The 23,810-nt window shown below is 34.1% G+C and overlaps 1 protein-coding gene across 1 annotated transcript in view; it reads right to left on the reverse strand.

The window, feature by feature from the left end:
• The window catches only part of LOC114330224 (gustatory receptor for sugar taste 43a-like), a 119,859-nt gene extending 97,363 nt beyond the window's left edge, over window positions 1–22,496 (reverse strand). The window contains exon 1 of the mRNA XM_028279548.2: window positions 22,298–22,496. Within this exon, the coding sequence (XP_028135349.1) occupies window positions 22,298–22,481 (184 nt within the window). The 5' untranslated portion in view covers window positions 22,482–22,496. The remainder of the gene's footprint in view (window positions 1–22,297) is intronic.
• Between the last annotated feature and the right edge of the window lie 1,314 nt (window positions 22,497–23,810).

Genomic DNA, 23,810 nt, shown 5'->3' on the forward strand with positions numbered 1-23,810 from the left:
GTTCTGATGAAAGTCAACTTCGTTAACAAAAGTACCCCGCAGAAACCTTATGGGAAATGGCTCTCTGGCAAATGCTCCGAAACTTTGGGTTCTAGTAGCCCTTGATGTGTAGAACAAAAGACTTAATGAGCCCTTAGCTCAAAATAATGATGTTAAGATGTAAGCCTCTGAGGTTATACAGTGAGGATGTTTTGAGTTGGAACAAATTAATTGACTCGAGAATGGGCAACTCTGGAGATAAATCCCGAATCAGGTCGATTTTGGTTTTTAAATTATAATTTTTTGGAATATATATCCTGCTAGTGACGTCATTCACCTGGGCGTGATGACGCAATCGATGATTTTTCTAATAGAAAATAGGGGTCGTGTGATAGCTCATTCGAAAGGTTGTTCAATTCTCTATTCACTAATATAAACACTAACATAATTATTTATACAGTGTGCCCAAATCAAATGTTTTTGAATTAAATTCATTGAGACAAATTCCCATAAAAAGCTGACAGTTTTTATTACGAACATCAAACGAACTGATTTTGGATCCTAAAATGCCATGCTAAGTTAATTTCGTTCATTGCGTTCTCGAGCAAGCATTAATGTCAGTAAATGAAAGATTTTCACATTGAAAAATCATGTTAATTCTTTCAAACTTTTATATAATTTGAACGACAGTGCAGAAAACTCACGATTAAAACTTTTGTGTAGAAGTTTGAAAACACTGAGATTTAATGATCATCTATATATTATAGAGGGAGACGATTTGTTTAAAGAATTATCTGAACTATACAGCTTCAGCCTTTGTTAAAAGAATAATTAAATAATGGTGTTTGTAAAATTATAAAATATATATTTTTAATGGAATTAACTATTTCTTCTTCTTGGTGTGCCTATCCGTGACGAATGTTGCCAATCATCATGGCAATCTTTATCTTAGCTTATGTTGTGTTGAACCAGGTTGTGAGGTATTTTAACCAGGATGTTTTTTTTCTTGCTGGACTTTCCAGAAATATTTTTTTCTTGCATAGTGGAGCATATCTGGATTCATTTCGCATAATGTGTACAAAGTATTCTAACTTCGAGATTTGATGGTGGTCAGTACCTCTCGATTCTCTGCTTCCAGGGAAAAAAACCTCTCGATTCTTCTTCATTTTTCTGAGGACTTTCTCATTTGTGACCCGGTCAGTCCACGGGATTTTAAGAATCCTACAGTATAGCCACATCTCAAAGCTTCCAATTTTCTGCACATATCGTCGTTTAAGGTCCACGATTCAACCCAAAAAGACAAAAAAGACGTAGTATTGCAGCATTCTTACTTTTATACCAAGAAAGAGGTTATGACTCTTGAAGAGGGCGGTTGAAGGTGGATCTAGCTTTTCCGATGCCCGCTCTTATTTCTTGGTTGTTAGGCCATTCTTCATTTATTATAGTGCCGAGGTAGTTGTGTGCGTCACTCTTTCTACAGGGGTTTGGTTGATTTAGAGTTGTCCTTTTGTTATATTTTTCTTGCTAGTGATCATAAGCTTTGTCTTCATTGTAGGTCTTCTAAGTTGTCCGCAAATATTATGGTGTCATCTCCATACCTAATGTTATTTAGCAGGTACATGTTTAGTAGAATTCCTTTTTCAGTTTCGTCCAAAGCTTCGATAAATATTCTTTTAGAGTAGATATTGAAAATTAGAGTGTACAAAATACAGCCTTGCTTTGCTCCACGCATGATGTTCACGTATTCGGTGTGTTCACCTTCAACACTGAGGTTTGCAGTACGATTCCACTAAATTATGAAAGGCGTGAAAAGTGAATTTTTTCTGAAATAGACATGTATTTTTAAGTTTACCTGTATCTTTAGTTATTTATGTTGTTACGAAAAATATTTATTTTTACTTATTTATTTTAACTAAGTTTATTTTCCTGTTGCATATATGAGCATTTTTAGTTATTTTTGTTTGGTTACAATAAGTAATTGTTCATTTTCGCATTATTTAATTTAACTAGACGATTTAAAAAAATGCGTTTTTTTGGGCGCCATTAAATGTTTTGCACACAGGCGCTAACACGTGCTGGCGCGGCACTGTTAAGATGGTCCATTTTAAAGTTCCAATTCTCGATGACGCGTTCACGCATTTCGATTGATATTTGAACAATGACTCGAGTAATATTGGCTTCCAATGCCTCAATCGTAGTCAGTTTATTCATGTAGACTTTGGATTTTAGGTTACCCCAAAGGAAAAAGTCTAGAGATGTGATGTCACAGGACATAGGCGGCCAATTCAATGGTCTGAAGCGTGTAATAAATTGCTTACCGAATCGTTCTCGCAGTAAAGTGATGCTTTCAAAGGCTGTATGTCAACTGGCGCCATCTTGTTGGAGCCAAATGTCGTTAAGACCATGTGCTTCAATTTCAGGCACCAAATAGTCCGTTATCACGGCGCCATAACGGTCTCCATTCACAGTAACATTCTGGCCGGCCTCTGTTTTAAAGAAATATCGACTGACGATTCCACCGGTCCATAAACCACACCAAACGAGTTATTTTTTTCTGGATGTAATGACAATTCTATAACCTCTTCTGATTGTTCATAACTTTAAGTATGGGAATTTTGTTTATTCACGTCCCCATTAAGACAAAAATGGGCTTCATCGGAAAACATTTTTTTTCCGAAAACAGTGGATCTTTTTTAAGCTTATCAAGAGCACATCGACTGAAAGAACACGCACCAACTCGTAACTCTTAATGACAAACTTTTTCAAATCAAAATGCACACCGGCCAATTCGTAACTTTTCTACTACCTGACCCTGCCAACTCGCAACTTTATACAGGTGAATTCGAAACCACTGTTTAATTCTAATACCCAGATAGTTAGGTTAAAAGGTAAGAAATAAATTTGAACAGTAACGGATTAAGCCAACACGGGGCATATAGCACATTATGTAAACGAATAGTTCTTGGTTTGCTTAAAAACATGTTGTGTATTATATGTACCTATAAAAAAATAGCAAGAATTGAAATCTCTTAATAAAATAATTGAAACAATATTATATGTATAGACCAGGGCGGATCTGTAAAAAAACGTCTATTTGTAGATGTGCTTGCAGATAAAGTTAGGTGACAACTTCAATAATAATAATTGACTTATGCTCCTGCTCAAATATGCCCGGAACATTAATAAAAAAATTAAAATATTTAAAAATTTCGAAAAACATTGATTTTTTCTATTTTCTTTGCTTATAACTTTAAAACAATTCATTTTAGAGCAAAGTCGTTGCGAAATAAAATAAAGATAATTGAATTTTTTATGATATACGGGTAGTTAAAAATGTCTTAAATTATTACCCTTTCTGCAAAATAGCAATAAATACAAAATAAGGGGGCAAAATAAGTCTCTTTTTATTCAGTGTTTTTCAACAACTTTGTTTGCACTTAAAACCTTCGTAATTCGCATAAAAAATCCCTATAACATACTTAAATCGTCCACCAAATTTCATTAAAATCGACCTGATAGATTTGGCATAATAATTTTGCAATCTAATTTTTTTTTATAAAGTTCAAATTTTTTAAAAACTTTCTGAACAAAAAGTAGACCATTTAGAAGTTTGCTAATTTTTTCTCATATAAAGAGGCTCTCTACCTATCTAATACACTTTACAGAATTAAAATCGGATTATCTAAGCGGCCTCAGCACTGTTTTAAAGTTGTAAACAATTTTTTGGCTTATAAACAAATACAGTGAGGACGTTTGAGTTGGAATAGTCATTTTCTCGAGAATGGCCGTCTCTGGAGATAAATCATCCCGAAGTAGGTCGATTTTTATTTTTATATTCTAATTTTTTGGTACACGTATTATACTAGTGACGTCATCCATCTGGGCGTGATGACGCAATCGATGATTTTTTAAATGAGAATAGGGGCCGTATGATAGCAAGCCGTATGATTCCGTCGGTATAACACGTTGCCTTGCAACCAGATGCAAAACAGTACCATAAAATATTTTCCACTTTTTAGCACTTTCTTTAATTGAAATTTAAAATTATTTACCACCAATAACTTACACCCACGTGCACTCATTACGAAATCTGTTATCTGTTACAAGAATTTCAGTCATTTTCACAAAATTTATTTGGATTTTCTCTAGTAACTCTTCCAAGAGACAATACATAAATGATGAGTACCTTTTACACCACCTTCAAAGAGAATAATTTTTACAGGTACGTACCTGGAATACCGGTATTAAATTATCAGCATTACTTAAAAATGAAAGTTACTAATTCACCGATAGTTAGGGGTTATCGAAGAATTACCTGCGCGCGAAAGTAACCAGTTGGCCTGTAATTAGGATGGGGGATTAAAATAGTTACGAATTCACCGGGACCCGACTGAAACTGTGCCGGGTTAAGTCTTTTCAGGATCAAATGCCAAACAATACTGAATAAAAACGCAACGTCAAGTAATACGATTCATGCACGATGTCCCATCAATTACCAATAAAAAAGTACCTCTAAATGAATCACCCTTTATATTTTACCAATGATACGTTAACTTCCACAAGGCACACACAAAACCTATAATTTTTTCCATGATCAATATCATAAATAATTGACTTATTTTTTAGGTATGTAAATAGAAAAATCACGAATATTTGGTTTCGTTTTCACTTTTGTTTCCACGTAAAATGTATTTGCATTGTCATAAACAGAACTGTTTGTTTATGTTAAATCAGAAATAAACTCTCACCGCTCTGGTGCTTGAATAACTGAATAACACAAGAAATAAACATACGTTATTGACATATTGTCTACGGGAACAATAAAAAGCAATTTTAAAGATACGCTGGGATATAAATATTTGATAAACATGAAAAATACTGTCATATTTATATATGTCGTATATTTCGTTGAATTTTCATTTTTAACCTGATTTATAGGTTGTTTTATGTTTTGACGCGCATTTCATTCATATTTTTTGTTTATAAGTACCTACGTGGTCGATTGTTAAAGTTTTAAATAATAAGAACCTTCTTCTCCTTCAAGCGCCCTGTCCATTGCGAACGATGGCTATTAACAAGGCTATTCTGATCTTAGTCCAGAGAAATAAGATTTTTCTCGTGACACATCCCCCTCCAGGCCGAAACCAAATTTTTTGAGTAGTATGGACATCTATATTAATAACCTTTATGTATTCTGCAGCCGGTTTTGATGATATACATAGTTATAAACAAATGAAGATATAAAAACGGTAAATTTTCGCTTTTTTCGTCTATAACCTAAAAGTTAAGCATTTTAAAAAAATTTGAGAGCAAGAAACTCATAAATCGTCTAAAAAATTTCAATATGGCGTTCGCTGAATATGTCTGTCCTTATTGATTGCTTAGAAAATTGCAAAAATATAAATTTTGAGTTTTTATAAATATTCATAACTTATATAAAAACTAACTTAGAACCTTCTTATTACACGAATTGCTGAGACTTCTGGTACTTAAATTATATTTTAAATGTCAAAGCCATTGGTCAAATAGTTTAAAAGTTATTTAATTTGTTACCCCAAATTATTTTTTTTGCAACACTACAAGTCAGAAAATTATAAGGTTACAGTAAGACTTCTGACAGTTTATGGAAGAAGAACATTTATACTATTGACTTAATTAAAAAATATTACAAAAAGTAATTTTAAACCGTGTAAAATTATTTTGCAAAAACACGTCGATTTTTTGCTTACTTATAAACAATTAGAATAACTTTTTAACCGTTACCCGTAGAAAAATTATTTTTCTATATTTGGAAAGACTACATTTTTACACACATTTAGAAAGAAAAACAATTGTCCTAGGACAATTAGGGACGAAGTTAGCCCCCTTTTTTTAATTCACATGGTTTTGCAAAATAATTTTGCAGTATTTAGAATTATTTTTTGTCATTTTTTTAAATTAAATTAATATCATAAATGTTCTTCTTTCATAAACTTTCCAAAGTATTAGTGTAACTTCATCATTTTCTGACTTATAGCGTTGAAAAAAAAAATAATTTGGGAAAAACAAATTAAATACCTTTTAAACCATTTGACCAATTGCTTTGCAATTTAGGGTATGATTTAAGCACCAGAAGTCTCAGCATTCCATGTAATAAGAACGTTCTAAGTTAATTTCTACATACGTTGTGAATATTTATAAAAACTCAAAATTTATGATTTGTTTTGCAATTTTCTAAGCAACCAATAAGGATAGACATATTCAGTGAATGCCATATTGAAGTTTTTTATACGGTTTATGAGTTTTCCGCTCTCAAAGTTTAAAATACTTAACTTTTTGGTTATAGACGAAAAAAGCGAAAATTTACCGTTTTTTGATCTTCATTTGTTTATAACTATGTATATCATTAAAATCGGCTGCAGGAAAGATATAGGTTATTAATATAGATGTCCATACTACTCAAAAAATTTGGTTTCGGCCTGGAGGGGGTTGTGTCACCAACAGGATATTTTTTTCCTTATTTCTCTGAACTATCTTGCTTGCCGCATTTCTGAAAAGTTCGACTGATGTGAGCCCGAACCTCTTCCGCAAATTTTGGAGTCATGAGTGTCTTCTCCTGCCTGGCCTTCGTTTACTGTCTATTTTCCCCTTTACAATCAGGCGCAGGCCTCCACGCCATACATCAAGATCGGAAAAATGTAGCATTTAACTAGACGAAGTCTTAGGAGAGGAGATAAATCATTGCTTATGGGGCTTTTTCAGATTGTTCAATACTGCTCTATAGCCCGATCAAAGAACAATCTGACCCCCCAAAAAAAAGGAAGGATGAAAATTTGGGAATAGGTAGTTGAAATTGTCTATTATTATATAAAAAAAGGTGTACAATTCTACATCCCCTTCATTTTACAAAAATGGAGGGGAATACCCCCTTCTCGAAGATGAAAAAAATACATTCAAAATAAGATCGCAATTGGATAAAATGACTAATTCTAAACAACTTTTCTTCTATAGAGTATTTTCAACAAATCAATACTTTTCGAGTTATTTGCGAGTGAAGATATTTATGTTTAACAAAATTTTTTTTTTTCATTTTATTAAGTGCAAATTTACAATCTACTCCAATTACAACACAGAGTATTTAGCAAATAGTAGAAAAGTCTTGAATCCTGGCATGCTTTCGGCACCATCCATCGATGGTTCTCCAATACACCTAATCAGTTAGGTCCTCTGGCCATGTCCTTTTCAGTCTTCTTCCCATAAGTGGCGGCTGGTAGAGTTGTTGAATAGTTTGACTTTCATGGGCGAAATTTCTTTCTTGGGCTTTGTTTGCCTGTAGTTTAATAACATCTTCGATGAATGGTATCCCAAGGTCATTATGGATAGTTATATTGGAAACGTACCATGGTGCATTCGCTATCGTGCGCAGCGTCTTTGATTGAAAAGTTTGCAGTATTTTAGTGTTGCTCGGTTTGCTGCAGCCCCATAACTATACCATAACTCCATATCGGCATTAGTATAATTTTGTATAATAATACTTTTTTTTCTAATGATAACTGGGATCTTCTACCTAGCAGCCAATACATTTGTCTGACTTTTAAATTTAGTTGAGCTTTCTTGGTTTTGATATGGTTCTTCCATATCAGCTTTCGGTCCAAATGGTACTTGACATCTGATTTTAAGGGGATAGGAATGTTGTTAATATGAACCTGTGGACAGTCGATCCTTCTTGTTGTGAACGTAATTTGTGAAGACTTTTCACCGTTTACTTTAATCTTCCATTTTGTTAACCATGTTTGAAGTGAATTTAAATAGTTTTGCAGTTTGTTAGAAGCTCTATCTGGGTTATCGTCTGATGTAAGGATTCCTGTATCGTCGGCAAATGTGGCCATACTAATGTCATCATCAGCAGGTATATCATCAGTGTAAAGGAGATAAAGGAAGGGACCGAGGACACTACCTTGAAGTACTCAGGATGGTATAGGATGATATTTGGAAAGTGAGGTATTTATTATTATTATTATTATTACATAGAAATAAGGGATGGAGTCATGGAGACCCATAAGCCCATTTACAAGAAAAATAAAATAGTACCTACATTACAAAAATTAGCTTCGCAAATAAACTATAGACTAATAGATTGTGCACAACACTGATCAGTTTACAAACAAATAATTGTCTAGTTGGTTTTTGACAACATTAATAGATGGAGAATTTATAATTTCCGTTGGGAGACTGTGTAATATACTAAAAATGCGATTACACAGAAAATGTTGGCGTTTATCGACGAAAAGGGTTCCTTCTTCACTTTCAAACTGTGTCCACGTAGTCTGCTGTGATCGTCTAAAATAAACAAGTGTTGCAAATCTCCATATTTATACTTTAAAATTCGGAAGGTGATAATTAAGTCACCACGGAGTCGACGAGCTTCAAAAGTTGATAACCCGGCTAAAGAAAGTCTTTGTTGGTAATCTGGCCTTCTTCGTTTGAAACATAGTCTGGTGGCCTTCTTTTGAATATTTTCGAGGAGAGTTCTATCGCGCACTAATTCTGGGCACCAAACCGTTCCACAGTACTCCAGTAGGGGTCGGACATAAGTTTTATACAAACGAATAGAACCCGAAAATGATATTTTTGTAAAAGTCTTACTAAGTAGGTATAACTTACTATTCGCTTTTTTAGTAACGTTTGAAATATGCTCCGACCAACTCAAATTTTCAGTAATTGTTACACCAAGGTCACTATATGATTCCACAGTATCCAGTAAATGCCCGTCTATCGAGTAAGACAAACGAGGGTTATTTTTTCCCAAATGTAAAACCACACACTTATCTCTATTTAGAGGTAACATCCAATCCGAACACCACTTGAAGATCGAATCTAAGTCACTTTGTAAGTCTTGCCCATTCAAGAGTGGGTCAGCAAATATTTTTTATCGTCTGCGTAGAAAGCTTTCCTAGATTTGATATGAGATTCAAAATCACTAGCATACAACACAAATAGAAGTGGACCCAAAACAGATCCTTGTGGAACACCACTTAAACCCGTTTTTTTAGATGACAGCGACTTGCCAACTCTAACACAAAACTCCCGATTTGTTAAAAAATCATTAATCCACTCAAGAAGTTGTCCGCGAATGCCAAAATGTTCTAGTTTATACATCAATTTTCTTCTTGGTACTCGATCAAATGCTTTTGCAAAGTCTAAATATATTATATCCACAGGTCGTTTTTTATCTAATTTCAGAAGAGAGTTGGTAGTTTTTTTTTTAATTTAATGAATTATTTATTGAATTATTATTTTTATTTATTTATTTTATATTGAATTATTATTATTATAATTGTGAATATCTATTTTTGAATTTATATTTTATTTTATTTATTTTAACTTTATCTTACTCAACTTCATCAGGGTTGGATTATTTGTTGTCTTCTTCTATTACTACAAATTTCTTGTTTTTTTTTAGATATTATTTCTGTTAGATTGTTTAATATTCCAAAATATTCTTTATTTTGTAATATATCTCTTAGTTCAATTATTTCTAATCTTCTTCTCATTTCTCTATGTTCTTCATTTTCTATAGTATTTTCACAATGTAACACTATATGTTCTGGTGTACCTAGTTCTCTACATTCACAATATGCTTCATCTAATCATCTTTTAAGTTAAATCTTTCCAAATATGTTGGGTACGGTCCATGTCCTGTTAAAAAGTGTACTAAGCCTTGTTTTGGATTAAAATAATTTGGAATGTTTTCTAATATTGGTATAAAATTGTACAAACGTCTAGATTTTGTTGAATTTTCCCATTCATTTTGTCTTTTTCTATTTATTATTTCTTTTAATTCTCTTTTATTTCTTATATATAATCCTATTATTTGTATTATTTTTTCATATTTTTCTTTTTTAGCCAATAATTACATGCTCTTTTTTGTGTTTCTAAATACATTGGCATTACTCCAGTTAAAACTGTGAGTGCTTGTGTTGCAGTTGTTCCAAATGCTCCCGTCATTCTTACAAGAAATCCTCTCTGAGCTCTATTTAATTTTTCTGCATTTTTTTTTTATTTATTAATCTATGTGCCCATACACTTGAACCGTACCCTACAATTGATGCAAGTATTGTACTTAGGTATATTCTCATCTGTCGGAACGAAATTCTATATTCCTTCTGTGCTAGACTAGCAATGCTATGCATGATCTTTGTTGCCTTTTCACAGACACAACTTATGTGTTTTGTAAATAATTTTTGTTCGTCTATTATAATACCTAAATATCTTGTTTCTTTTTTCTTTTTATTGTTTTCCCTCTAATTTTGATAATTGGAACTCTTTCTAAATTTCTTTTTATTAAACTATAAAAACTATAGTTGTTTTTGAGTCTGATATTGTTAATTTTACTTTATTCATCCAATCATTTACTCTTATTAATACTTCATTTGATTTATTTTCTAATTCTCTTCTTGAGTTTGCATCTATGATCAACAACAAATCATCTGCATATGCTATGCTTCCAAGCACTTCAGGATCTATAGTCAATTGTTCCAACAGTTAGCAGGACTATCGCTTTTCTAGGCAAATACTTTAGTACATCACCATTAATTAAGTCATAACCTGGAGCCTTATGAGGGTTTATTTTATTTATCGCCTTCCAGATCTCTGTTGGTGTACATGGTTTCAGTGGTAGTGATAATTGACAAGGAGTGTCGAGAAATGTGTATACTTCTTCATCTTCAGCATTGACTTCTTTATGTAAACTAAATACCTGGGCGAGGTGTTGTGCTAATGTGTTTGATTTTTCTTCATCAGTTTTTGCCCAGCTTAGATCCGATTTTCTAATTGGTGGAATAGATGCTATTGGTCTCTTGAATTTTTTGGTCGCTTGCCATAATGAATGGTCATTAGGTGTTAGGTTGGAGATGTAATATTTAAAAGTCTCATTACGGGCCTGGAATAAAGCTGTACGCAGTTGATGTGTTAACCGATTTAATTGTGTTTTATCCCGTGGATTCCTTGACCGCTGCCATTTGGCTCTAGCTCTTCTTTTTTCATTTAAAATTTCTTTAATTTGTAAAGGAATGTTATGATCATGGGTGGTAATTTTTTTTTTCATCTGGAGTTGACTTCCATGCAGCATCTTGTATTACTTCTGTTAAATGTTGCACTGCTTTTTCTATTTCATGGGGTTCTTTAATTCGATGTTTTAAGTTTATATTTGTGTTAATAATAGCTTGAAATTGTTCCCAGTTGGTTCTTTTATTGCAGAGTTTTGCCACAGGTTCCTTCCATATTACAGTTGTACTTATTGTTATGATTATTGCTGTGTGATCTGAACTTAAATCAAGACTGGGTTCTATTTTGTAATGTATATTTGAGATTCCTTTGATAACGGCAAAGTCTAGCAGGTCAGGAATCCTGTTTTGATTGGTCGGCCAATACGTTGGCTGACCTGTCGAAAGGAAGTTTAAATTATTTCTCTGCGAGCACGCCAATAAATTTCGACCCTTTGGTGTTATAAGCCTCGATCCCCATACGGTGTGTTTGGCGTTCTAGTCTCCAGCTACTATAAATCGGGATCCTAGTTCTTGAAAAAAGGTCTCGTATTCTTCAATTGATATGGAGTGTCTAGGAGGACAGTAAATTGCTGCAATGGCAAGTGGCCATGTAAATGTTTCTATTTTTAGTATGGTTCCTTGTATTTTAGGTGTGGCATAATTTTGTAGGAAATAGTGTTTAATAGAAGATTTAATAATAATTGCTGTTCCTGCGTGAGCAGTTCCATCAGGATGATGAGTAAGGTACGTTGTGTATAAAGAGATTTTTACTACTGTTCTTTCGGTTGAGTGTGATTCTGAGATGAGAAAAACATCTAATTTATTTACTTTTAAAAATGCTGTGATTTCCTGTACATGGTTTGGTAGCCCGTTGGCGTTCCAGGCGGCTATTCTAATTGATGGAGCCATTAATTCGTTATTTTACTAATGACTGTTGTTAGCATGTTCAGGATCATGCTATTTTGGTTCAGAAGTTGATTAAATAGATTTTTGAATACATTTAAGAAGCTTGTCATCATGTGTGTTAAATCTTCACCATTATTTGGTCTGTTGATGTTTCCTGAGGTTACTTGAGCATAATTGATTCCATTTTGCGCATATTGTTGAGTCATTTGGTGCAGTCCTGGATTGGGATTTATGTATCCCTGTGTGTTTCTAGGTCTAGTTGTGTCGTTATTCCTGTTCTTTGCTTTTAATAAGTCTCGATAAACAGTGCAGCCTTTATAGTTCGCTGGGTGGTTGTCATTGCAAAGAGTACATGTTGCAGGTGTGTCTTTCGGTTTTGTGCAACTTTTGGTGTCGTGTGATCCTCCACATTTAACACATTGATAAGGTTTATAACAGTATGACTAAAGTAAGAAACCCATTATGAACGCCCGGCACGGCACAGCCCGGCACGGCACAGCACAGCCCGGCACGTCCAAAAACCCACTTGTAACGGCCGGCACGGCACGGCACCGGAAAAATGATCATATATTTTAAAAACTATCGTAAAATAAAAGTTTTTAAAAGACATAAACTACACAATTTTAAAGAATATGCATCATGTTAAAAAAACGAATTCATGGTTAAAAGATAATGTACGTACCTGTCCATTGATAAAAATTTTCGGATATTTGTACCCATGTATTGTCCTTTTTCTTACTATCATGATAACTTGAGTCCGATGCATCATACAAAAATGGGTATTCTCTGACACTCTCAATGAAAAGTTCGTCCATATTATTTTATTTCAAAAGAAACAACGCGCTTTCAATTAAAAAATCAACAATATATCTGCTTATTACCAATTATGACGCACTGGCGCCGACTGGCCGTCCAGGCCGTTCGACTTCAACGGATTTTATTCTCCTCGGAGAATTTTGGCCGTTCCGTTTGCGTGCTGGCCTGTGCCGGGCCGAGCCGGCCGCTCATAATGGGTTACGTTGCATTTAAAACTATATAAATGAATTTGGACTGTCCAGTGCCGGGCCGGGCTGTGCGGAGCCGGCCGTTCATAATGGGTTTCTTGCTTTAGAGTGTCCGTATGCCTGACATCGAGTGCATTGCACAATGGTGTTCTTGTGTTTCGGAGCTTCTACTCTAATTCGGTTATTGTATATAAATTATACATTAAAAACTTTATTATTATTGTTTTTTGGTTCCAAATCGACGAAAAATAATGGTAGGGGCTCTTTTGTTACTCTCTGACGGAGGTTTAAAACATTTCTGACTGTGTGGCCTTGCCTTAATAATTCAGATTTTATTTGCTCTAAGGATATAGAATGGTGTAAACCTCTTAGGACGAATCTATATGCTCTTTCTTGTTTGAGTTGATAGCTATGGTGTACTATTTTTTCTTCTCTCATGTAATCTATTATTTTCCTATAAGAATCAGGTGTTTTAGCATTTATTTTAACAACATTTTCAGGAAGAGTGGTAGTATAATATATTTCGTCTTCAGTAACTTGCGCTATAGAGTCAGTCATTGCTTTGTAGTCTATTACTCCGTAAACATAAATAGGGGGCGGCTTGGGATCTTTCGTTCGGGTATTTGGGTTGTCATCGTTGCTTTTACTGGTATGGATTTGGTTTGTATCTGCGTTTTCTTCTGAGAGAGTTTGAAACCTATTAGATGTGCTTACTGAAGCACCTTGCTCAGTAGTTTCTGTTATTTTTCTACGTTTTCTTTTTGATCTCGGCTCTTTTAGTTGTTGCCACGGACAAATATTTGCATCACTTTCCATGTTTTCATCGTCACTTGATGAGGACGGTAGGGAAATCTATTCCTTCTTCGAAAGTTTTTGAGTGTATTTCTGGCTGTGGGGGAACTGAGTTTTGGCTCATTTGAGGTAAGGATAAATTTTGGAAATTAGATGGATGAGTGTACATATTTGGAAGAGATGGGAATTGATTTTGATAATAATGCATCATGTCTGCTGATACAGAGTTGTGTTGTTGCATATATTGATGATTTGGTTGCATTGGTAAGTATTTGAGGGTTGATTCATTTGTGCATTATATGTATTGTTGACTGGACCGGATCCGTTCCCATTTCCAGCCAAAAACATTTTTATAATTGGATGATTAATATTTCTTGTCTAGTGCAATTGAGTCGCACCCAAGAATAATAAAATAAAAACATTCGAAAATAAATTGCTGATAAAAAGTCTATATAGTCTTTGTTTAATTCTAGTTCTAATTAATAGTCTATTTGGACACATTGAATTTGGCAAACACTTACCCAGCTAGTGGATAGTGTAATGTTCTTGCTGAACCACTTTCACTATTTTTAAACGATGTTAATTCACTATTTTTGAGGTATTAGTACTCAACAAACAATGGCTGATGTTTACCATGTAGTGGGTCAACTGCGGTTAACAAAATAAAACATGTTTTTGGACGGTTTTTCGGAGATAACTCAAAAAGTAAGTATTTTAGCGAAAAAATATTCTTATCAAAAATATAGCCCATAAAAAATTGAAAAAAAATGGTGTATACATGAGGTCTGTAGACCCACTAGAAGCAGAGTGGCAGCTAATGAAAAGTAGGTTCTTCTTTGTCAAATTCCAAATCGAATATTTAAATGTGAAATAACCCAAAAATGGAGCACTTTTAGGGGAAAATTCATTTAAATTTTTTTAAAGGGTTTAAAAAATCGTTCATTTTTGTTTTTTAAAAAAACTTGTAATATTAAAAGTAAGTGAATTACGTTCAAAATATTGTTGGTCCCTTTTATTTTTTATTAAAAAAATCGCGAAAATCACCCCCTAATTAGTAGCATAACATATAAATTTTAATAGATCCATGCTTGGCCTAACTTTGAGAGACAGAATACGAAATAATGAGTTACGGCGAAGAACTGGAGTGGAAGGCATGATAAAGCGACTTACGAAGTTGAAGTGGAAATGGTCAGGACACGTCGCAAGAGAGAGAGACAACATATGGACAAGGAATATCTTAGAGTGGCGGCCAAGGGCGGACAAACGAAGTCGTGGAAGACCACCTACCAGATGGACCGACGATATTAAGTGAATAGCGACAAACTGGATTGCAGCTGCCCAGGACAGAGAAGGGTGGAGACATCTTGAGGAGGCCTATGTCCGACAGTGGACAAATTTCGCTGTGTGATGATGATGATGATGATGATGATGATGATGATGATAAATTTTAACATTACCACTTCACATGTTATTTTATTATATGATCCGTAAGTTTCATCGGTTCAAAGTGCTTCGTTTTGAAAAAGCTGTAGATAAAATGGCTTGAACGAGTAATTAGTCACGAGTTTAGGCAAATTTTGAACAGCCATAGCATAACCAATTTTTGTCTAACACGTAAACAAAAATCAAAAATATTCAAAAAAGAAAAACGTACATTATATTACTCTTTGAGATTTTTGGTATTCCTAATTGTTTTTAAGTTAATTCCATATAGTCCAGAAAGCCACTGCGCATCCGCTAGGAAAAATATTCTGATTCGGATTTTTTACACGATCTTACTCAAAAAGGACTCCTTTTAACAAATTTGCATGTTGCCAGGACCAAAAGGTGGTCAAAAATTTTTTAAACGTTTTTTTTTTTGTTTTTTTCCTAAAATTATGTTTTTTGCATGGAACAAAGTTTTTTTATGTTTTCTGGATCATTCCAAACAGAAAAGTTCTTTAGTGACTTTTCTCTAAAGTTAATAGTTTTTGACATATAAGCGATTAAAAATTGAAAAATTGCGAAATCGGCTATTTTTAACCTTCAAAAACTATGTGAAAAACTTAAAATTTGAATGTTGCCAAGGTAGATATATATTCAATAAACATCGATTGATAAAATCTCGAAAAGTTTTTTTCAATACAGTATTCAAAACTCCTTTGTTTTTTAATTTCTAATCACACGTGCGCGACACCGTTGTATTGTGCAAATGAAAGGAATAAATTCGTTATTTCGTAAACCGGTAACTTTAAGGAAAAACCCGAAACAGGTCGATTTTTATTTTTAAGTTATGATATTGTGGCATATATGGAATAGTAGTGACGTCATCCGTCTGGGCGTGATGACGTAATCGATGATTTTTTTAAATGAGAATAGGGGTCGTGTGGTAGCTCATTTGAAAGGTTCTTCAATTCTCTATTCAGTTATGTAAACATTTACATAATTATTTATACAGGGTGTCCAAAAAAATTTTAATAAATTAAATTATTTGACAAAAAAAGAAGTAGAAGGACCCTGTATAAATAATTATATAAATGTTTATATTACTGAATAGAAAATTGAAGAACCTTTCAAATCAGCTACCACACGACCCCTATTCTCATTTAAAAAAAAATCATCGATTACGTCATCACGCCCAGACGGATGACGTCACTAGTATACTATATATGCCACAATATCATAACTTAAAAATAAAAATCGACTTGTTACGGGTTTTTTCCTTAAAGTCGCCGGTTTACGAAATAACGAATTTATTCCTTTCATTTGCACAATACAACGGTGTCGCGCACGCGTGACTAGAAATTAAAAAACAAAGGAGTTTTGGATACTGTATTGCAAAAAACTTTTCGAGATTTTATCAATCGATGTTTAATGAATATATACCTACCTTGGCAACATTCAAATTTTAAGTTTTTCACATAGTTTTTGAAGGTTAAAAATGGCCGATTTCGCAATTTTTTAATTTTTAATTGGTTATATGTCAAAAACTATCATTTTTAGAGAAAAGTCACTAAAGCGCTTTTCTGTTTGGAATGATCCAGAAAACCTAAAAAAAACTCTTTTCCATGCAAAAAAAATAATTTTAGGAAAAAAAAACGTTTAAAAAATTTTTGACCACCTTTTGGTCCTGGCAACATGCAAATTTGTTAAAAGGAGTCCTTTTTCAGTAAGATTGTGCAAAAAATCCGAATTAGAATATTTTTCCTAGCGGATACGCAGTGGCTTTCTGGACTAATAAAGAATTACGATTTTTTTTAAATAAAAAAAATGTTTTATTTTAAACCCAATTTTTTTCAAAACTGAGCAGTTTAAACCAATGAAACTTATAGATAATATAAATAATAAAAGTAAATTGTAAAGCGGTAACGATTAATTTTATTTGAGAAGCTAATTAAGGGGACATTTTCGCCATTCTTTTTACCAAAAAAAAAGGGACCAACAATATTTTGAGCATAACTCACTTACTTTTAATGTTATAAGTTTTTTTTTTAAACAAAAATAAACCTTTTTTAAACACTTTAAAAAAGTAATAATGAATTTTTCCCAAAAAGTGCTCCGTTTTTTTATTGGTTATTTTACATTGAAATATTCGATTTGGAATTTGACGAAGAGGAACCTACATTTCATTAGCTGCAACTCTGCTTCTACTGGGTCTGCAGATCTCAAGCATATACCATTTTTTTTTTCAATTTTTTATTAGCTCTATTTTTACTGAGAATAATTTTTTCGCTAAAATACTTACTTTTTGAGTTATCTCCGAAAAACCGTCCAAAAATATTTTTTGGTTAAAAATGAACACATTTACTCGCAAATAACTCAAAAAGTATTGACTTAGTAAAAAAACTCTCTAGAACAAAAGTTACTTAGAGTCATTTTATCCAATTCCGGACTTATTTTGAACGTATATTTTTTAAACCCCGAGAAAAAATTTTCACCCGCATTTTCCAATTTTTGTAAAATGGAGGGGATGTAGAGTTGTAAACTTTTTCTTATATAATAATAGACAATTTCAACTACCTATTCCCAAATTTTAACCCTTCCTTTATTTTTTTGTAGGTTTTCGTAAAATTTTGCGTTCTCTGATCGGGCTACTAACTCGTTTTGTTCTCGCCTTAATTTCTGACCCCTGTTCCCATTGTGCATTTACGTTGGTGCCAAGATATACATAAGATCCTACATGGTCAATTAGTATGTTATTTATCCGTAACTGTCGAGCAGGTTGTTGCTTTTTGCTTATCAGCATCCATTTTGTCTTCTTGAAGTTGAGGCTCAGGCCGTATTCATCACTAAAGGAATTAACCCTTTCCATTTCCTGTTGTAATTCATCTATGCTACTGGCAAAAATCACTGTGTCATCGGCATATCGTATATGGTTGGTTAACTCACCGTTCGGATTTATTGTTTCTTCGGAATAAATATTAAATAAATAGGAGTGGGGATAAGATACACCCCTGTCCGACACCTCTTTTGATCTCCACACTTTCAGTAAGTTCGTTGCCAATTTTTGCTCTTGCTGTTTGACCCCAGTATAGGTTTGCTATAATCCGAATATCCTTGTCGTCAATGCCTGTCTTTCGCCAGTGCCAGAATATCTAATAATAATTTTTCATGATTGACATTGTAAAATGCTTTTCTAAAATCCACAAATCACAAATACACATCCTTATCAACGTCTCTACACCGCGGTATAAGCACCTGGAGAGCGAAAACTGCCTCTCTATTTCCAAGTGATTTCTAAATCCAAAGTGCGATCTATCAACATTTGACTCACATTTTTATCATATCGCCGGCATACTACGAAAACCAGATAAATGACAAATTTCAAAATATTGAGTTAAGTATACCAAAATTCTCAGTTTTCTACGCCCTACATATAGGTAAAATCCAATAAATGATACGACCTACCATTCAGAAGATAATTTGTGTGATAAACAAATAAGTTACATTAACCAACTTTTCTTTCAAGTAAAACAATATAATCGCTACTTACTTCCATAAAAATAGAGTTCTGTTGCATGTAAAACCAAGTAAGCGCACATAATATTATTTTGTTGGACCACAATATATTTCTATTGCTGTATACCATATTCAGTAAAAGGGTCATAATTGTCTTTAATGCATTTTACATGTATTTTTTATTAAAATTTCTCATTCATATCGACTGGTAAAATCGATAGTATTGACTACGTTTCTTTGAATGGTCAAGAGATACCTACAGGCATAAGAGAAGTTTTTTTGTAAGACACAATAAATAGAGCCACTGTAAGCAGAGCCTGCTTTCAGTGACGCATCGGACGAGGAATCCGCATAGTAATAATATTGCCATGTTTCTATAACATGTTCGAAATAAATTTGTTTTCGCTATAAAACTGCCTATCATTTATGTAAATAGTCTATAAAACTACAAACACCTGTTAACAAAATGTTCAGGAAAAACCAGTTTTTTTTTATGGCATAGACTTGGGTGTCATTTAGCCAGTCACAACTTTTTTTGTTTTCTGTTCATACATAAGGAAGGCAATGAGGTCCTTAGAGTTCCATAGCAAACTCTTCTAGAAAAACCAGTTAAATGTCATAATTATCGACTAATCCCTTAAAAACATTGCTGTTACCTAGTTTAAGCCTCATATCCCGATCATAAAACTATAAAATGTTATATTTGGTTTATTATAATTTTTGTTATAAATGTGTTATTTTAAGGGTAACTGATTTATTTAAAATCCATAAGGAAAAATTTCCTGTAGCTGGCTGTATACCATTAATTGACTGCTACTCGAGACGCTAAAAGGCGTCGCAACTGAGGCAAGTAGTTGCGATGCCTTCGTCTTCAGCAGTTGTATTTCATCCTTCAACTTCTGTACGACTACTCCAATCCCTAAAGTTAATCTCGCCCACTCCGGCATCGTGGCCGGGGGTTGATGGGGGAGTCCCACGCACCATGCGGGGGCTCTGCCCTCGAGCTCTGATCACAAATCTCTATTCGAAAACTTTCTCGACATACCCACTACGAGTAGCCGCCATATCTTACCCCACCAAAGTACCTTTCCCATCCACACATCCACTCCAAATCCCGCGTAACAGGGGAGGCAACAGCTACGCGAAAATTGTAGGTAGCCTGTGAATACAGGCTGCCGCTGCATCCATAGGCAACCGTGATGAAAAGACTAGAAGAGTTAACTTCAATCAAATAATCCCCAGTATCACGGTGGAAAGCATCGTGCCAAAGATATGAGAGATGCAAGGGTTAGAGCATCACAAACGATCCCTTCGGGATACCTGTCGACCTCCCGAAGTAACTTAGCATCAACATGGTAAGGGCGCACTGCCACGTCGGACGCATAGCACGTCTCGACTCGTGGGAACTCATATGAATAAAACCAACCCAAAAAACCTAAAGGAAAAAATAACGACGACCAGAGGCAAAAGCACAATGACGACGCATTAATTAGTAAAATTGAGAAAAGGGAAGAACAGCCGACGGCACAATAGATGAAGATAAGCAGAGAAAGTTTTAAATGGAATTGCTATAGTGGCACGATCAACAGCCTAAACTAAACAGGTCGGGTGCCACAAAGCACTCGACACTTGTACGGAAGAAATTAATGCAAGAGAAGAAGAGAAAGAGGAGGAAGAGAAAGAAGAGGAAGAACCCTCCGTTAGAATCGTGGAGGAGGAAGCCTTCACGGAAAGTTACGAAGAAAAAACGGAAGAAGAAAGGGAAGAAACTTGGCAAGATATAGAAGGGAGTGTTTTAACAGCCTTCTTGTTCAACGAAGCGGACAGAAGAGAAATGAAGCAAATGAAAAAAAGAAAAGGGGACAGCCTGGAGATAAATGAAAAATTCAAAAAAAAAACTTGAAGAAAGCAAAAAATATCTAGAAGAAACCGACAGCGAAAAAGTCCAGCGGAAAATGAAACAATATATTTGATATTATACTTAATACAGAAGGCCCAACAGAGGGCGGAAGAATAATAATGAAAAAACTCATAGGGGAAATCAACTTTATACAAAACAGAAAAATTAGCAAAAATCAAACAACACAAGGGGAGGAAAAGAATATAAGATGAGAACAATGTAAAGTTAAGATCGAGTAAGAGAGACAATCAAAAGAAACAGAAAAAATAATAGGAATTATAAACAAGGGGGGAAACATAGTCACCTTTAGTCAAATCCACGAGAAGAAATGGGAGGACAAGGTGTTTGAAAAAACGAAGTGGGAACATAGGGGACTGCAAGAGACAATTGAAAAAAAAAAGAATGCATCATAATAACTAAAAACGAAATAAAAGACGGCAGGGAATAGAAAGGAGGCAGTGGTACACATATGTAACCAAAGTGGAGGAACAGGAAATGTATGAAATGGCCTTGAAGGCCCTTAACATAATAAAAAAAGGGAGGAGCCCCTGGAAACCATCAGTCATCATTAACAACGTGATAAATAATTAAGATGTGCGAAAAGCTCTCGAATTCGTGGGTAGAAAAGACAATATAGTATGGGAAATAGTTATTAGAGGGTAGGAGATGGATAACGGGGAGAGGAATGAGCAGGAAGGAGCCCTCCTAATCAAACGGGTAAGAAGGAGGAATCATATACTGATGTATTAAAAGAGGTGAATCAGAAAATTGATATAAGGAAGATTGGGAAGACCCTTTGTTGTAGTACTTGATTATTTAATGAGACTGTTGGGCACGTATGTTTTCGATTAGTGAACGTTATATGTTATATATTATATAATACTGACGTTATATATACTGACTTGTTTTCTTTTACTTTAATTCGCTATGTTTGTAACCAGATCTTTATTTTATCGAGATTGGTCTGGAGCAGTTACGAGGCGATGTACGGGTTTGAGTAAGCTGCAATGATGTGGCTGTAATGACGGACTTGTAGAAAGATCTGCTGTGTAGAGAACTGGTCCAAGGACACTACCCTGAGGTACTTCCGCTTTGATTGGATATAAGTTAGTGCACTGATCTTTTACTTTTACAGGGAAATGGCTTGGGTACTAGTTTGGATATTAAGATGATTTTTGCCACTTTCCACAAAAGGGGATAGTAATCAGTTCTTAAGATTGCGATGGAATTAATGTAACTATGAATAATAGAGATAAAGTAAAAAATGCCAGACTGACCGATTTTTAAATTTATTTTTGCTTTTATTTAGGACAATATCAACTATAATGACGTTAGCATGACGTGGTGATGATTTTATCCATGTGATTTTTAAATGGAAACTTTCATTTGTATATATTGCCTAGTGTTGGAAATTGTGGCTATACAAGATGATAAAAGTCAAATAATTAGTTGGACACTTTCAAGAAACTATGTTGACTTTTTAACAACAGCTATATTGATGCAATTGAGTTGTTTAAGTTCAGATTCGCTCACTTCTTAGCGATAAGTCAACCTTTGTTTGAACTCTAAAATAAAGCTCTAGAATAACTTCTATGTGGATTATCTTACACATACACTAGCATGTTATATTTAATTATAATGTTGATTTATTGCCGAGAAATGAGGGGATCGTTGAATTTGAAATATTGAAGGAGAGCTCTTTTCAAATGAATACAATGTATAATGTTAATACCGTTTGAATGACTACTTACATAATCCCACTGATAATGAGTAGCTGTAAATACCGTAGAAATTTGACCATTGAAGGCTGTATGTATTTCCATTCTTCTTATAATTAATCGGAAATAACCCAAACAATCTCGATGTAATCAGTAAAGGTTGTATTGCTTCAAAAATAGGTACAGAAATGTAAAGATCCTCCACAATCATTTTCATTAAAGAGTTTTTTTGAATCCTGTTAAAAAATAAAATTTAAATATTTGTTTGTTGCCACTTAACATTATTTTATATCGGTACATATAACATACACATAATAAATAATAAATATAGAGTTATGAGCGCGCTAATAACCGGCAAAATAACGCAAAAGATGGAAAACATAACATGTGGTGAAATAAAAAGAGATGAAACTAAACTTACGTGCATAGAAATCGACCCACTTAAAAATTTTGTCATATTTGAAGTCTCATATTTCCTAACCTTGTTGGCCTATTTAAGTGATTTTTTAAACATGTTATAGCCCGATTGTTTAACAATACTTTCTTCTTATAGTGTCTATCCGTTACGGATGTTGGACACTAACACGGCTATTCTGACTTTGTTGACTGCTGCCCTGAAAAGTCCGGTAGTGGTTAAATGAAACAATTTTCGCAGGTTATGCAGCCAGGATATTCTTCTTCGTCCTGGACCTCTTTTCCCATGCACTTTACCTTGAAGTATGGTCCGAAGTAGGTCATATCGTTGTTCATTGCGCATTATATGGCCCAGGTATTCCAGTTTGCGACGTTTTATGGTTACGACTAGTTCGCGCTCTTTTCCCATTATATGTAGAACTTCTTCGTTGGTAACTCTGTCTATCCAGGAAATCGAGTCCCTTCAGTGATGCTTCAGTTAAGGTCCATGACTCCACGCTATATAAAAGAACGGAGAATACGTAGCATTTTAGTGAACGAACTTTAATTTCCAAGTTTATATCGTGGCTGTTAAAGATTTTTTTCATTTTGACGAAAGTTGATCTTGCCTTCTCGATCCTTATGTTAATTTCCATCGATTGGTACCACTGTTCATTTAAGTTTGCACCCAAATAACAAAAGTTGATGATTTGTGTTATAGGTTGTTGGTTAACTAGTAATTGATCAGGTGGTATCCTATTTTTTCATATAACCATGTATTTGGTTTTCTTGATGTTAAAATCAAGCCCAAACCTGCTACTTACTTCTGCCACCCTGGAGACAAGTGTCTGCAAACCTTCAAGACTGTCTGCAAAAATGACAGTATCATCAGCGTATCTTATGTTGTTCAATCGTTCTCCGTTTATAAGTATTCCCTCGTCTATGTCCGTTAGTGCTAGGTTCATAATGTGCTCTGAATATGTATTGAACAATAATGGGGACAATATACATCCCTGTTGCATACCTCTGACGTGATCTTGTTCGTAATAGATATTGTTTATTATACGGCGATCTCTGCTGTCTAGACCAATTGAATTTAATATTTTCATCAGTTCGGGTTGTTTTATTCTATCGAACGCTTTCTGGTAATCAA

This window comes from Diabrotica virgifera, chromosome 7, assembly GCF_917563875.1.
Source record: "Diabrotica virgifera virgifera chromosome 7, PGI_DIABVI_V3a".
NCBI classification, from domain to species: domain Eukaryota; kingdom Metazoa; phylum Arthropoda; class Insecta; order Coleoptera; family Chrysomelidae; genus Diabrotica; species Diabrotica virgifera.